Source organism: Rhinatrema bivittatum, chromosome 2 (assembly GCF_901001135.1).
Source record: "Rhinatrema bivittatum chromosome 2, aRhiBiv1.1, whole genome shotgun sequence".
NCBI lineage: Eukaryota > Metazoa > Chordata > Amphibia > Gymnophiona > Rhinatrematidae > Rhinatrema > Rhinatrema bivittatum.
In genome coordinates this window covers 742,731,634-742,748,576 of record NC_042616.1, presented here as the reverse complement: position 1 = coordinate 742,748,576, position 16,943 = coordinate 742,731,634, and the positions used below count along the sequence as shown (strand labels likewise).

The window sequence follows — 16,943 nt, the reverse complement described above, 5'->3', positions numbered from 1 at the left end:
TTCTTGCTTTGGGGCAAAGGCAAAAGGCAAGAGAGCAATCCTAGACTTCCAATGGCAGGGCAGGTGCATGTAAAAGGACAGCAGAAGTCCAAAAAACAAAATCAGTAGTGTGTTCCTCCATGATTATTGTGTCTGAGGTAATGGAATCAGTATTTTCAAAACTGATTCTGAGGAAGAATTATGTCTAAGATTCCCTGAATTGGATGTCAGAGCTAGTAGCCAAAAAGACTTTGGGAGTTTGCCAGGATCATCTGCCAGTAGAAATGATATTCAAATAGTCAATGTGATTAAAGAAGAAAGCAAAGACTCTGAAGTTGATATTATCATCCTTCTGGGGATTATTGTGTCTGAGGTAATGGAATCAGTATTTTCAAAACTGATTCTGAGGAAGAATTGTGTCTGAGATTCCCTGAATTGGATGTCAGAGCTAGTAGCCAAAAAGACTTTGGGAGTTTGCCAGGATCATCTGCCAGTAGAAATGATATTCAAATAGTCAATGTGATTAAAGAAGAAAGCAAAGACTCTGAAGTTGATATTATCATCCTTCTGGGAACCAACAACCTTGCTAGAAACAGCATCCAAAGCAGTACAGAGAGATTTCCAGTCTCTGGCAAAGCAGATTAGATACATAGTGAAGACTATTGCTTTTTCAGAACTGTTACCTGTTCATGGAAAGGGGAAAGAGAGGCTAAGCCACATATAGAACTTCATTGCATGGATCAAACCTTCTTGTAATGAACAAAGTTGTGGATATATTGGAGGCTGGGGCCATTTATATAACAGTAAAAGGCTCTATGTTAAAGATGGCTTTCATCTGTCTGTGGAAGGAAAAAGGACCCTAAGAGATAAATTTAACTCCTATAAGACATTTAAGCAGGATAATGGGGGTGGCAGAAGGACATTGGAACATCACCCCCCTAATACAAATACAAATACAAAGGAAATGGGTGCAGGGGATAACAAAAGTCAGCCAAATAAGGCACAAAACAAGTCCAAGAGAAGCAGAAATCTGAACGACAAAAGCTGGAAGGCTATGAGCACAAATGCTTGTAGTCTGGGCAACAAAATCCTAGATCTGCAAACCTTAATGATCAAGGCAGACTAGGACATTGTTGCTGATATGGAGACATGTTTCACGGATTCTCATGATTGGGATACAAGCATACCAGGCTATAACATGTTAAGGAAGGACAGTGATGGCAGAAAAAAGGGAGGAGTAGCTCTTAATGTCAAAAACAATATCCAAGCAACTGAACTGCAAGGAAGTGGATAGAGAAGAAGCATTATCTGGTGTCCTAAAAATAGATGATGGTGCATCCATTGTTAGTTGAATGGTGTTCAGGCCTCCAACTCAAATGGAAGAATTGACAGTGATCTGGTTGAAGACATCCAAAAGGTGGGAAGGAAGGGAGAAGTGTTGATTGTTGGAGATTGTAATCTGCCAGATGTTGAAGGGAATATCCCTTCTGTAGAATTTACCAGAAGTAGGAGGATAGTGGATGCCCTGTAGGGAGTTCTGTTCAAACAAATGGTAATGGAACCCATGAGGGAGAGAGTTATAATTGACCTAATGCTCACTAATGGGGATGATGTCTCTAATATCTGGGTGGGTGTCCACCTCAGCACCAGTGATCATCAAATGGTATGGCTTGACATTGCAAATAGGATCCAGATAAGTCACACAAAGACCTGAGTTTTGAACTTCAAAAATACAGACTTTGTTGAAATGGGGATGTATCTGGAGGCAGAACTTGAAGACTGGGAGAAAATGAGAGAGGTAGAACAGTGGTCCAAACTAAGAGGAGCAATTACTAAGGTGACTAATCTATATGCTAGAAAAGTAAACTAAAGCAAGCGAAATAAGAAACCGATCTGGTTCTCAAAGGAGATGGCTGATAGAATAAAAGTTAAAAGTAAAAAGAACAGCATTCAAGAAATATAAAGGATCCCAAAAAGAGGAACATGAGGAAGAATATCTGGTGAAACTGAGGGAGATGAAGAATGTTACTCTGCTCCCTAATCCATCCCCTTCTCTCCTGTCATTTTTCAGAGTCTGATACAGGGGGGAAAGGTGCCAGAACTAGGTACCAGCATATACTGGCAGAGAAAATACCCTATTTACCCTTAAAAAAAAACCCCATGTAATATTAAGAAAATGCTATTCCCCTTGCCAGTTGCATAAGTCTCTCAACTATATTTTGAACTCTTCCTGCACCATACTGAATTCTTTCTAGTCAGATCATCGATCCACAAGTGGACCATGATATCAATTTCTTATTCTTTTTTTCTGGTTCTATAATGCTAAGAATATTGGTAGTATCCCTACTGGATGAGGTTTTCACTGATTTCTCTGAAAATTCACTTATGACTGATTTAAGGCATTCAGTTTTGATGGTGAACTGATTCTGAGATCTATTACTATATTTTAATCTATGATATTTTCCCTCAGCTTAATTTTAAGAATAAAAATTACTTTTTAAAGACCTTTTAGTTGGGTGGCAGATTGGATTAGTGTCTTCATTAACTTCATTTATTTATTTATTTAGATTTTTTATATACCGGCATTCATGAACAGGTCACATCATGCCGGTTTACATATAAACAGGGGGGTGCAATTAAACGGTAGAACTAAAAACTAGTGCAAGGGGATGCAGTTACAAAAAACCAGGGATAGAATAACTGGGAGAGAGAAAAAGAGGAACAAAGGGGGTAAAAACTGTATGGGGATAAAATAAATAACTTAACGATTATTTACAGTCCCAAATGGTAGCTTTGTTAAAGGAGTTGGAGGTAGTTATAAGTTGTCTGGGAAGGCTTGTTTGAATAGCCAGGTCTTCAATATTTTGCGGAAAGTTGGTAGGCAGGGTTCTAGGCGCAGATTTGTGGGTAAGGACTATCTCACCCTCCCCTTTCTTTTTTTTTTCCCTACCTTCTCTCAGGCACCACCATTTCCCTATAGTTTTCTGACATCTTCCTCTTCTTCCCTCCCTATACCACCAGCAGCACTCCGATTTCTCCTGTACCGCCATGGGTGTCTGTCTGTCCTCTGTCAGAAGAAGGGTGGTGTCCCACTGGTACTTTGGCCTCTTCAGTGATGCTGCGAGTTTCTGTCTCTCCTTCAGTGGGGGCCGGTCAGCGCTGAGAAGTCTCCTCAACTGCTGCACCAAGGACCGTTCTCCTCCCTCCTTCTGTCAATCAGAGCAATGCAGGGGAGGGGCACAATTGAGGGGGGTGAAGAGCAGAGGAGCTCAGTTGCCAATCACAGTGACTCAGGGGTGGGAGACCATTCAGGGGGTGGAGAGAGGAGCTACTCATGTGCATACCAGTGAAGCAGGGCAACCTTCCTCTTTACTACAGTTAGATGCTCTCTACTATTGATTAACAATGGTCAAGTATTTCTAAACAAGTAAACAAGTCAGTTCCAAAAAGTAATATCAGTTTCTTAGCACATTGTATTCTGTTTTAATAAATGATGTAATTCTAATCTCAGTGACAACCAAATAGGATAGTGCAGATATTAAAAACATAAAAAATTCCATTAGAATTTGTTTCATTTCATTTTAAATCTGAGGAGACAGAAAAAGACAACAACTTTTTGTTTTGTTTCATTTTTTGGTTGTAGTGTATAGTAAATAGTTCTAGCATATACTAGAATGTCGAAACAAAATTAAATACTATTTTTAAAAAAGCAATAAAATGAAAAACAAAATGAAAGTTTTTCCCAATCACACCCACACTGGCAAGCTAGCATGTGATTCTTTCTTCAAGGAATCTGCTACTTTAGATTTTTCAGAGGCAGTGAATTTGTATTCACTCATAACAGCAATGGAATAGATGAATAGCTGTTTATAAAGAAACTTGAGAAATATTTTTAGAATCTAGAGTAGAAAAGGCTTCCTGCAATTCTTCTATTCAGCAAAGCATTTTATATAATTAATGTTCAGTAGAGAAATACTTATTTTATAATTTTTATAGAGCATGCCAGGCAAAACTGATTGTATTAACTTTCTATTGGCAGATAATTATTTATCACTCGAGAAACAGAGAGTCAGAAATATGAATGCACCTAATATGCAATACACAAAACACCAGCATCCGTTAAGCTCTTAATATTGCTTGTTAAACAAGAACATCATTGTGTAAATGGAAGGCCCATCAGTCAGAACACCCGTACGTGTGGAGCTAAGCTTCTGCTTTCACACATTTATAAATGGGTCAGGTATAATCACTGGTCCCAAATTGTGATTGTGTTCAAGTATTTTTTAACTTTCTTATGAACTAAAAAAGCAACAAAATTGGAGGTTCTATGATGGCCTTGTTTGAAAAAAAAGCATCTCAAGGAAAGTAAATGTGTTGCTTTTTTAAGTGCATAAGAAAGTTAAAAAAAAACTAGGACACAATCACAATTTGGGACCAATGATTATATGTGACCCATTTATAAATGTGTGAAAGCAGAAGCTTTAGCTCCACACGTACGAGTGTATTAATGATCCTTCTTTTTGTACAACCATGCTCTTGTTTAACAAGCAATATTAAGAACTTTATGAATGCTGGTGTTTTGTGTATTAGATAATTATTTATTACATGTCCATTAAAAAAATAATCATCAGCATGCACACAATCATCCCTTTACCCTTCAGCTTCAAAGCTGTAAACAGATGTTCCCTTCAACACAAGAAATATGTCTCTATGAATGCCAGAAGCACACGTGTGGAACCCTCTGTAATCCAGAAGAAAGTCTCAGGTTTGGCTTACACTTATACAACCAAGCGAGCCTATCTATAGCGTCTAAAAAATTATAAAGTCTATATGCAAATATTAACACATTTGGTAATTAAAGAAAACAGATGGCAAATAACAACTGTGATTGTATCAGAGGTAGTTTTAATTGAGCTACTGATGTTAGGGTAATTTTTCTGAGAAACACAAGATAAAAAAGATGATACAGCTTTTTTTTCACTAAACAGATTTATAAAGTAGAGTATTCTTTTTAATGTTTTTCTTCAGGTTCAGTGGCAACAGCTTGCCGTGACCCTGGTGTCCCCATGAATGGAACCCGGAATGGAGACGGGCGAGAACCTGGGGACACGGTCATTTTTCAGTGTGACCCTGGCTATGAGCTGCAAGGAGAAGAAAGGATAACTTGCATCCAGGTAGAAAATCGGTTCTTCTGGCAGCCCAGCCCCCCAGTCTGCATAGGTATGTCACTAAAGAAAGCACAAAAAAACTTTATTGCATGCTGACCTGCACTTAGCAGTAGCTATACTTAAATGTTATGGAATGGAAAGGTGATTTTTTTTTTCAGAAGCTGACATTACTAGATAGGAGCTGCCAATTTCTAGTGATGTCACCTTCTGAATATCCTCATACATTTCTACTCTGGCATAGCGATATATTTTTTAATGAAATAAATTTTTACCATTTAGCTGAGTTCTAATTATTAATCATACAGTAACCTCAGGAAAGTAATACAAAGACTGAATTTTCATAAAGTGATTTCTATTTCTGGAAGTCTGCTTTAATGCAATATGTTGTCTAATATCTGTCACACATCACGGCAACCTGTGCTAATAATAATTCCTTGTTACCCAATGAGTGAACTTTCAAATTATTGACGTGCATAGAATTAGCATATACTCGCATAAGTAGATTGTACTTGCGATTACGCTATTTTAAAAATCGATGCATGTATTTTAGGTCTCAGAAGCACATTTACATCTGAAAAAAAAGGGGTGGAGTAAGGGTGTTATAGGGCAGGGCTGAAAGCTATGCATGCAAGTTGCTGTTTTATTAGAGGCTTTCGCATGCACATTTCTGAACCTCACTTAATTGTACACCTGCTAATTATCTGCTGTGATTGGTATCAGACCTGTCTATTGATTAGCATTGGTTGGTGGGAAGTCTGGGTGGAGGAGAATATCAAGGAGAAGGACTGTATGAACTGGTGGAAGTTTTGGCAGACTGGTGATTTTAATATTGCACGCATGTTTTAAAATACATACTGACTTCTGCTCATAAACAGCGTTTTATGTCAGCAAGTCATAATTTTTTTCACTTGTAATAAAATATACGCCCATATATTTTTTAAATAAGTAGGAAAAGTACACACTTTCAATTCATTGCATATATTTGTATGTGCCCCCTAACATTTGCGATAGACATATGCATATTTTATAATCTGCACATACCTAAGAACATAAGAACATAAGAAATTGCCATGCTGGGTCAGACCAAGGGTCCATCAAGCCCAGCACCCTGTTTCCAACAGAGGCTAAACCAGGCCACAAGAACCTGGCAATTACCCACTAGAGATGAGCTTCATTTTTCTGGCTCGGTCGGGTTTCAGTTCGAGCGCTTCGTGGGAAAACTCATTTTCCCACGGATCATTTGTCGGCAAAAATGAAGCTGGAACCCGAACACGAAACTGGAAAAATGAACATGAGAACATAAGAACATAAGAAAATGCCATACTGGGTCAGACCAAGGGTCCATCAAGCCCAGCATCCTGTTTCCAACAGTGGCCAATCCACTATTCCATATTACCATTGCTAATGGCAGTGGCTATTCTCTAAGTGAACTTAATAGCAGGTAATGGACTTCTCCTCCAAGAACTTATCCAATCCTTTTTTAAACACAGCTATACTAACTGCACTAACCACCATCCTCTGGCAACAAATTCCAGAATTTAATTGTGCGTTGAGTAAAAAAGAACTTTCTCCGATTAGTTTTAAATGTGCCCCATGCTAACTTCATGGAGTGCCCCCTAGTCTTTCTACTATCCAAAAGAGTAAATAATCGATTCACATCTACCCGTTCTAGACCTCTCATGATTTTAAACACCTCTATCATATCCCCCCTCAGTCGTCTCTTCTCCAAGCTAAAAAGTCCTAACCTCTTTAGTCTTTCCTCATAGGGGAGTTGTTCCATTCCCCTTATCATTTTGGTAGCCCTTCTCTGTACCTTCTCCATCACAATTATATCTTTTTTGAGATGCGGCGACCAGAAATGTACACAGTATTCAAGGTGCGGTCTCACCATGGAGCGATACAGAGGCATTATGACATTTTTCGTTTTATTCACCATTCGAGAGCCTTGGATTTGCGCACTGTTCCTTTTCCAGTAATTAAATCAAATTTGATCATATTATGATCACTATTGCCAAGCGGCCCCACCACCGTTACCACTCTCACCAAGTCCTGTGCTCCACTGAGAATTAGATCTAAAATTGCTCCCTCTCTCGTTTCTCCCTCTCTCATTGCTCCATAAAGCTATCATTTATTCCATCCTTTCAATAAAGCAAATACTCAAGAACTATGATAGTGCCAACAGCAGTTTAAACCTACTGCCAGACTGCACTGTTTGCGGGGACGGAGAGATCCGATCACACCGTTACACATTTAATAAACTCTGACCACCCCACAGGATAATCAACATATTTGCCAGGTTTGGCAGGTTTCGTTCTCTCAGTAAAGTTACTATCGCCTCTTCACCTTTCCAAGTTTTTTATTACGTCCCTGTTTTATTGAAACTACTACTTTTCTTTTAGCACCTGTTAATGTTATCATTATGTTCCTTTTATCACACCTTGTTAATTGTAAACCGGCATGATGCGATTCCCATCGCGAATGCCGGTATAGAAAAAACTAAAATAAATAAATAAATAAATAAAATAAAAGACGTGCAACCCAGACTGCTTACTCTCGACAGTCTGACTGAAGAAGCCTTGGGCAAGCCGATCAAAACTGTGTTAGGACAATAAGGGGTAGATTTTCAGACGAGCGCGAACAGCCTACTTTTGTTTGCGCTCCAGGCGCAAACAAAAGTACGCTGGATTTTAGTAGATACGCGCGTAGTCGCGCGTATCGGCTAAAATCCTGGATCGCCGCACGCAAGGCTATCGATTTCGTATAGCCTGCGCGCGCCGAGCCGCGCAGCCTACCCCCGTTCCCTCCTAGGCCACTCCGAAATCGGAGCGGCCTAGAAGGGAACTTTCCTTTGCCCTCCCCTCACCTTCCCCTCCCTTCCCCTACCTAACCCACCCGCCCGGCCCTGTCTAAACCCCCATCCTACCTTTGTCGGGGGATTTACGCCTCCCTCCGGGAGGCGTAAATCCCCGCGCGCCAGCGGGCCTCCTGCGCGCCGGGCCGCGACCTGGGGGCGGGTACGGAGGGTGCGGTCACGCCCCCGGGCCGTAGCCACGCCCCCGTACCCGCCCCCAAAACGCTGCCGACACGCCCCCGGAACGCCGCGACGACCGGGCCCGCCCCCCGACACGCCCCCCTCCGAGAACCCCGGGACTTACACGAGTCCCGGGGCTCTGCGCACGCCGGGAGGCCTATGTAAAATAGGCTTCCCGGCGCGCAGGGCCCTGCTCGCGTAAATCCGCCCGGTTTTGGGCGGATTTACGCGAGCAGGGCTCTGAAAATCCGCCCCTAAGGGAATTAAAAAAAAAAAATCCGAATCAGGAAAAAAACCACTCCAACCCTTCACATTTACTGTATTATAACCCCCCACCATCCCGACCCCATCCTAAGACTTGCTAAAAGCCCTGTTGGTCCAGCGGGGTCCCACGAGCGATCTCTTCCTCTGGGCCATCGGGCTGTTTGGCCTGCTACGAATCAAAATGGCGCTGATGGTCCTTTGCCCTTACGATGTCACAGGGGCTACCGGTGCCATTGGTCGGCCCCTGTCACATGGTATGAACACAAGATGGTGCTGATAGGCTTTTAGTAAGTCTTGGGGAGGGATCGGGATGGTGGGGCGTGTAATACAGTAAATGTGAAGGATTGGGGCGCTTGGTTTTTTTTTTAAATAAATATGCCCCTCCCCCTGCACTATCCCGAAAAATTAATTTTCCCCGAAATTCGGGGAAAATCCCTTTCGTGGTTCATGTCCCCCAAATCCCGAGGAATTAGGCAATTTCAACGAAATTGCCTAATTCTTCGGGATTTGGGGTTACAAAATACTGTCATAGAGCTCTATATGGCCATATGTTTCATTTTAATTAATTAATTTATTTGATTTATATTCTGATTTTTGAAACTTCGTTGCTATATATGCAGCCACATGGAGTTGTTTGAAAGTTACCTTCTTAAACTGCAATACTGTAATAACCTTGACCCAAAGCATTGAGACGAGATTATACATTTATTTTACTGCTGTAGTTGAGAAGTAATATAGATTTGATCCCAATAATTTATTTTCTTAAATTGTCAAACAACTAAAAGAGCAATTTTCAAATTGCCCACAGTGCTGCTAAGTTCACAGGATACAATTTGCCTATGGTGGTGGTACCAAATTTTAAAGTGAAAGTATGCATGCATTTTAATTCTGAAAAATGTTATTGGTACAAAGTAGAATACAAAACAAAGAACAAATTAAACAAATCTCCAAACAAACTGAAACAATCTAATAAAAAGGAGACAAAAAAACAAACCAATTCTAATGCCATTGCATATATTAACTTGCATCAAAAGGTTAGCAAGACACTAAAAGTTGATTGCGACCATGAACCATGCTGTTTGTCCACAAGAGAAAACAGCTGCAGCAGATCAGTTTGAGCTTTTACTTTCTTTACTGAGTCCCCTGATGCAGTCTTAGGATGAAACATCTGCTGTTGTCAGCTCATCTAAGTTATTTATGGTTATCTGGTTCATGTGATTTTTGCAGCATTTTTGCAACATACATTGGACAATGGTTTTATGTGCAGAGTAAAAAGTGAAAAATAGACTGGTTGATTGATAGAGAATTCTGGCAGTGCTGTGAATTTGCTTGCACTGTGACTGGTTTGCTGACACCCCTTTTATTAACTACAGTATATTCAGTGCTTGATATCCAATGTTCTTTTGGAATTGCTAGCTTCTTAGTGTGTTTAGATATTCAATGACATTCAAATTTTTTTGCTCTTTGTTTTCTATTCTACTTTATACCCATAACATTTTTCATAATGAAAATTAGGGATGTGCAGGGGGAAAAAAAACCTGTTTTTGTTATTTGGTTCATTTTTGGGAGGGGTTTTTTTTTTTTTTGAGTTATTGGGATCTATATTACTTCTCAAATACAGTACTTTGTACCCATAGACATTTTCTTTGAAAAATAGCTCCTACTGAAGGAAGCATGTGGATCTGAAAATGCAATCTATGTGCAATATTTTCCTGTACTAACTTAACACGCTCTTTGGAGTTCTTCCTCCAATGTTGTTAAAGTCTGCTCATTATGGAACTCCATGCATACTTTTAGCTGGGTTAAGGGTGGGCAGTTCTCAAACAACTTTTACCCAGGCAAATCAGTATCCACCTGAATAAATGGCTTTTAAGGACAGTCCTCCTTACACCGAGGTTGTCAGTACCCAGAAATTGGCAATTTATTTATTTATTTGCTTTTTGTTCTGCCTTTCAGACTCTTCAAAGCAGATTACATTCAGCTACTGTAGATATTTCACTGTCCCCAGAGGTCTCACAAAGACCTAGATTCATCAAATCTCTATAAATATCATGGAAATAGTGCTTGCGATAAAAAAGGGCGTGTTTATGAAAATTTACAGCCTGTCACAACGCATAGGTAAATACCGCACACGACGTTGTGTCAGCACATGCAGCGTTGCATCAGCGTATCGCGCGTTGCATCACTGCATGTTGCGTCACTGCACAGTGCATTGTGTCACAACGCAGTGCATCGTAGCATTGTGAGCCAAGTCATTTGTCACGACTCACATCAATTAGTGTGTGGTGTATTTTTTTCCAGGTTATATATACAGGCTTCCTGTAGCTGCTTTTTTGAGGGTGTGTCAAGGCATTGGTTAGGGGAGAGCAGGTGAGTAGTGGTCAGTGGATTAGGAGTTAGTTGGTATTGAGATTTCTGAGTGCGCTATCCTGTCCTTTACTGTTTTCCTTCTGTTTACCTTTATCTTAGTCTTTTGTCTATCTGTGTGTGTGTATAAAGTTTGTGCTTGTTTGTCAAATTCCTCAGTTTGTCATTTTCTGTGGAGGAGTGAGGGGGTGAGAGAAGTATGTTGAAGAGGTGTGTGGAGGTGGTGTGGGTAGGAGTGAGGAGGTGAGGAGGAGGTGAGTAGAGGAGTGGAAAAGTGAGGAGGTATGTGGAAGAGTAAGGAGGTGTGTGGAGGAGTGAGGAGGTATGTGGAGGAGGAGTCTGGCGGTGAGTGGAGGTTATGGTGAGGATGGAACATGAGAGGCACAGTGAGAGACAAGAGGCATGAGCAGAGGAGGAGGAGGAGGGATGAGATGAAGCAGGAGAATGAGGGCAGGAGGGTTGGGGAAGGAGGAGTAAGAGTGGGGATAGGGACAGGAGCAGAGAGAGGCAGGAGGGAAGGGATAGGAAGAGGTGGGAGGGGGAAGGTGATAGGCAGTTGAGGACAGCGGGAGGAGGATGGCAGGCTAGGGTTAGAGAGAGAGGGTGGAGAGACAAGGAGTTGGCAGAGCAAGGGCAGGAGTGGGGAAGGAAGGGAGGACAGAGGGAGTGGGAGGGACAGTGAGGAAAAAGAGGTGTCTCCAGAAGCAGAAGTAGCACCCTCTTCTGGCAGCCAGGCAGCACGATGCCCTCACCTCATGGCTATCAAGTTTAGCATGCAGGAGAATGACAGAAACATTGCAGGGGTCCTGTGCCATTATGCCCTTCTGTTTGGCAACCGGGCTGCCAAGACCTCAAAGGCCGCCAAGGACCAGACATGGTGCAGAAATAGCCCAGGTTATAAGCATCTGCAGTGGAGTCCAACGAAGTTGGGAACAGGTGGTGCACAGGTACCAGGACATCAAGGCGCAGTTGAAAGCCTGTACCTGCTTGCCTGGTGCTGGGCTGGGCCCCGACCCTGTGGGGCCTGTGGCTCTGCCTCCAGTGCAGGGACTTCCCTAGGAGAGCTTGGAACTGGCCTTGCCTGTTCTTGAGGTTGCTGTTCTTCCACTTGTTGTTTGTGGCAAGCCTCCTGAAGCATCCAGTATCCCCAACAATTAAACTTGTCACAAACATTATGGCATTAGGACGAGGCAAGAATAGGTGCTTTTATTGGGCCAGGAAGGCCTTCTAAATGTGTCCTTTACAATTCTTTTTTTTTTTGCATGTGATAATCGCTGCCATAATACCCTCAATCCTCCATATTGCCTGTGATAAATACTTTTTTCACTGTACTGCAAAAAAATAGGTGTAGTTATTTCCCACCTTAAATCCTGTGATAATGTGTATTACTGTATCACATACCCACACTAGCAAACCCTCATTTCCATTTACTCCACCCAAACTCCTCCCACTCAAGTACACATTTTTAATTTGCATATGCAATTTGCTATGCGATATTTATTGTGCGGATTAGGGCCTTATCACGCGTGTTAGGGCCCTCATGTGCATGATAAGGCCCTAATGTGATTTTGTAAATGACCCTGTAAATTTTTACCTAAGACAATGGAAGGTGTAGTGAGTTGCCCAAGGTCACAAAGACAGGCAATGAGATTTGAAACTTAGCTTGCCTGGTTCCCAACCCTATGCTCTAACCAATAGGCTACTCTAGTAATTCTATTATTAATTATCATCAATTATCAGCTCTTTAAATTAAATACCAAGTAAGGTGATTTCATTGTCAGAAGTTTACAGATAAAAATTAAGAGACTAATATTTAATTGGCCATTTAGTATTTATCCCACTGAATATACTAGCCTAAATTTATCTGGCTACATGTAGCCAGACAACCAAAAAAATCTAAAGGGCTATATTTGAATATAGCCTGGTAGTGTTTTTAGTTATCTGGTCTTGTGTGGCCGGATAATATAAAAGATATCCAGCTAAGTAGTGCTGCCATAAACAAACAAAAGAAAAGTGCCAGCAGGCCAATCCCTTCCCTCCCTCCTCAAATCATCATACAAAGGCCCTGTGGGCCATGCCACCCTCACCCCCCCAAACCTGTTTTAATTCTGGAGAAATCTCCAGCATTGTACATGGGTCCACTGTTCCCCTTTTTGATAACTAGGACCATCAGCATGCCCCCTCCCCCTTTCCTTACACCCACCCGCAGGGATGCTATGTGGTGCTTGCCCTCCCTTCCCCCAAGGCTCTTCCCATCCCTTCCATATCTTTATTTTTTCCTGCCAGGAGTAAGGGACCCGCTGCCCGCTCCCATGGCCTCCAGCAGTGCTATGACAGAGGCAGCGCGGAAAGCATATATTGTTGCAATTTTCAAAGGCAGTGCATTCCAGCCCCATCTCCAGTTAATATATTCTCCAAGTAGACAAATGCATAGGCTACGGTGATCAAGTCTCTATAAAAAAAAAAAAGGTCCTAAGCTAGGGCTTCTGAATCTGTCCTGAGGTCTCCTCAGTCAGTCAGGTTTTCAGAAAATCTATAATGAATATGCAAGAGACAAATTTGCATACGTTGAGTCTCAATGATATGCAGATCTTTCTCATGCATATTCATTGTGGGTATTAGGGATGTGCAGCAGGGACGGATTCATCCCATTCGGTATTCGTATTTGTGGGGAGCCAAATCCATTGCATCCGTTCTCGGGGTACCCCGATCCATTCATTAGTTACATATGTATTCGTTTCCCAAAAAAACTCCCAACCCTTTAAATTTAATTAACTACAACCCCCCACCCTCCTGACCCCCCAAGACTTACCAAAACTCCCTGGTGGTCCAGCGGGGGTCCTGGAGCCATCTCCTGTACTCGGGCCGTGGGCTGCCGGTATTCAAAATGGCACCGATAGCCTTTGCCCTCACTATGTCACAGGGGCTACTGGTGCCATTGATCGGCCCCTGTCACATGGTAGGAGCACAGGATGGTGCCAGCTGTCCATTGCTCCTACCATGTGACATGGGCCGACCAATGGCACCAGTAGCCCCTGTGACATAGTGAGGGCAACGGCTATCGGCGCCATTTTGAATACCGGCAGCCCACGGCCCGAGTGCAGGAGATCGTGCCTGGACACCCGCTGGACCACCAGGGAGTTTTGGTAAGTCTTGGGGGAGTCAGGAGGGTGGGGGGTTTATTTGTATTCGTGGGGGTTCGCCATACGTTTCATGACGCCACGAATACAATGAATAGGGACATATACGTTGCGGATTGCCAATCCGTCGAAAATGAATACACACCCCTAGTGGGTATCCTGAAAACTCGACTGCCTATGGAATCCCCAGAACAGATTTCGGAAGCCCTGTCCTAAGCTGATGGATATTGCTCAACTAAAAAAAGAGGCTTGCTTTGTAAGTGCCTGCATTTTGTGACTCCATATCTAAAGCATTTATCAACAGTTATTCCCAGGCATTGGACTTGCTTACTATTTTGAATGGACATCCCGTCCAACATGGGGTAACTGCATAAGATAATTAGAAATGCCATGCCAGGTCATACCAAAGTCCATCAAGCTGAGCATCCTGTCTCTGACAAAGTTCACAAGTAATCAGCAGATCCTAAAAAGTAGATCTATTTCTTGTTACTCAATGTAATGGGCAACAATGGTTCCTGTAGTCCAGAGCTTCTCAACTAGTGTTCTGGGGCAGACTAGAGTACCTTGGGAGAGCCCTCCCTGTGCCACAGTGTTGACAGCCCCAGTATGACTCTCCCCCTCCCCTCCCCCGCCCAAGCTCATTCCAACAGGATAGCACTGAAGAAAACAGGAGAGCGGAGGCAGATGCACACATAGCAGCAGTGACTGGCAGAGAAGAGTCTCTGCTCCCTGCTCCAGCTCCTCTTCTAGCTGCTACCTGGAGTACATGGCTCTTTCTCTGATGTACTTCAAGTAAAACAGCACATCAGTGGACACACTACTTCAGTCCCTGGATGGCTGTGCTGCAGTGACTTGGGACTGCTGACAATAGAAAGAAGGAGGAAGCCATCCTGTTTTCAGTCTGTGAGCAATTTTTGCAAACTATGGGGCGGATTTTAAAAGGTGCGCGAATAGGCCTACTTTTGTTTGCGCTCCAGGCGCAAACAAAAGTACGCTGGATTTTAGTAGATACGCGCGGAGCCGCGCGTATCTACTAAAAAACCTGGATCGGCGCGCGCAAGGCTATCGATTTTGTATAGCCGGCGCGCGCCAAGCCGCGCAGCCTACCCCCGTTCCCTCCGAGGCCGCTCCGAAATCGGAGCGGCCTCGGAGGGAATCCTCTAACACCCTCCCCTCACCTTCCCCTCCCTTCCTCTACCTAACCCACCCGCCCGGCCCTGTCTATACCCCCCCTTACCTTTGTTGGGGGATTTACGCCTCCCAGAGGGAGGCGTAAATCCCCGCGCGCCAGCGGGCCTCCTGCGTGCCGGGCCGCGACCTGGGGGCGGGTACAGAGGGCGCAGCCACGCCCCCGGACCCCCCCGGGCCGTAGCCACGCCCTCGGGCCCGCCCCCGGAACGCTCCCGGCACGCCCAGAAAACGCCGCGCGGTTCGGGCCCGCCCCCGACACGCCCCCTCCGAAAACCCCGGGACTTACGCGAGTCCCGGGGCTCTGCGCGCGCCGGTAGGCCTATGTAAAATAGGCTTACCGGCGCGCAGGGCCCTGCTCGCCTAAATCCGCCCGGTTTTGGGCGGATTTAGGCGAGCAGGGCTCTGAAAATCCGCCCCTATGTGCACTATTTGCCGAAATCAAGTTAGCCCAATATAAAAAAAAAAATGTGGAAACTTAAAAACATGAAAAAAATGACAAACAAAAACGTAAATGAAATGTTTGGCCATGCATATTCCTACTACTAAACTAGATAAAGGAATTGTTTACAGTAGAACAGTGCTTCTCAGATTTGCACATTATTTTACAATGCTAATGCTATCCATTTCCATGACTGCAGCAATTTCTATACTAGTTTCTACACCAAAGCAATTAGTGCTATCAGTGGCTAATACTATAACTCAAATCACTGTGACATCATTGCCTGCAGTTCATTACTGACCCGTTGGAATCTTAGATGATAGCTTTTCCATCAGGCTTTCATTATCTATATCACACTCCATATTTTGCCAAATAATGCATCAGAAATGTTTAAAATGCCTGAGGTAAAACAGGCAGTAAACACTTTTGTTTCTATTTTTTTTGGCTGATAGTACCTCTCATTTGTAGATGTTTAATATTTACCGTCAAACATATGACAGTCTCTATCTTTCTAGAATCTGCAGCTAAGAAGCAGTAAGCAATATATTTTGCTATATATTTGTCCTTTAGTTATGTATGAAGCACATTTGAAAGTGATTCATTTCTCACTAGCAAAACAGCCATTTGCTCTTGAGACCAAAGTGTTGTAAAGAATTCATGTTCATTCTTTGTAATCATCATTATATGTTCACATTTTATGAATGAGTTCTTGCCAGATCACCTAGAGAGTAAAAGCAGTCAATATACTGCATCTCAAAGTCTTTCAGGTGGCAGATCACGGCAGAGGTAACTGATGTATAGTGAACAGCTGTGGATGTTGAAAGATTTTCAACTACAGTTTCAATTCCTGGCAAATTTTTGCCCTCCTAGCCTGGTTCCTGAGCAATTCATCACTTTAGACAACTTGATACAGAACACTGAGAAACAGACTTTTTTTTTAAGGAAAAAATATATTCAACCTGGCTACATTGTTATTCAGCACAAACTTTTGAAAACTGAATATCCTGCTGTTCTTCGACCTGTTTACAAGACAAATGGAATTCTAAAGAGAAATATTTCTTAGTTGTTCAATGACATCAACTTTAGACATTGCCATATTATTTTGTATATTATTTTTAAGAACATGCTACAATTTTCGATCAGTCCTTCCAAAATAAACACAGGGGCCTCTTAGTTTTTATTGGGGATCATTTTCAAAGGTTTCTGCACATAAAAGTGAAGGTTATATGTGAAAGTAGCATGAATGCATGTGTAATATTTTATGAAGGCCTGAATTATGTGGATTCTGACTATGTCATGTGTAGAGATATACACACAAGAAAAGAGTGTTTAGGGTATTCCAGAGCAGGATTTGGAAGTTTTGT

General features: G+C 42.6%; 1 protein-coding gene across 1 annotated transcript in view; it reads left to right on the top strand.

Moving 5' to 3' along the window:
- The window catches only part of CSMD3 (CUB and Sushi multiple domains 3), a 3,551,396-nt gene that overhangs the window by 2,287,305 nt on the left and 1,247,148 nt on the right, over nt 1–16,943 (top strand). The window contains 1 exon segment of the mRNA XM_029591914.1: nt 5,008–5,199. Within this exon segment, the coding sequence (XP_029447774.1) occupies nt 5,008–5,199 (192 nt within the window).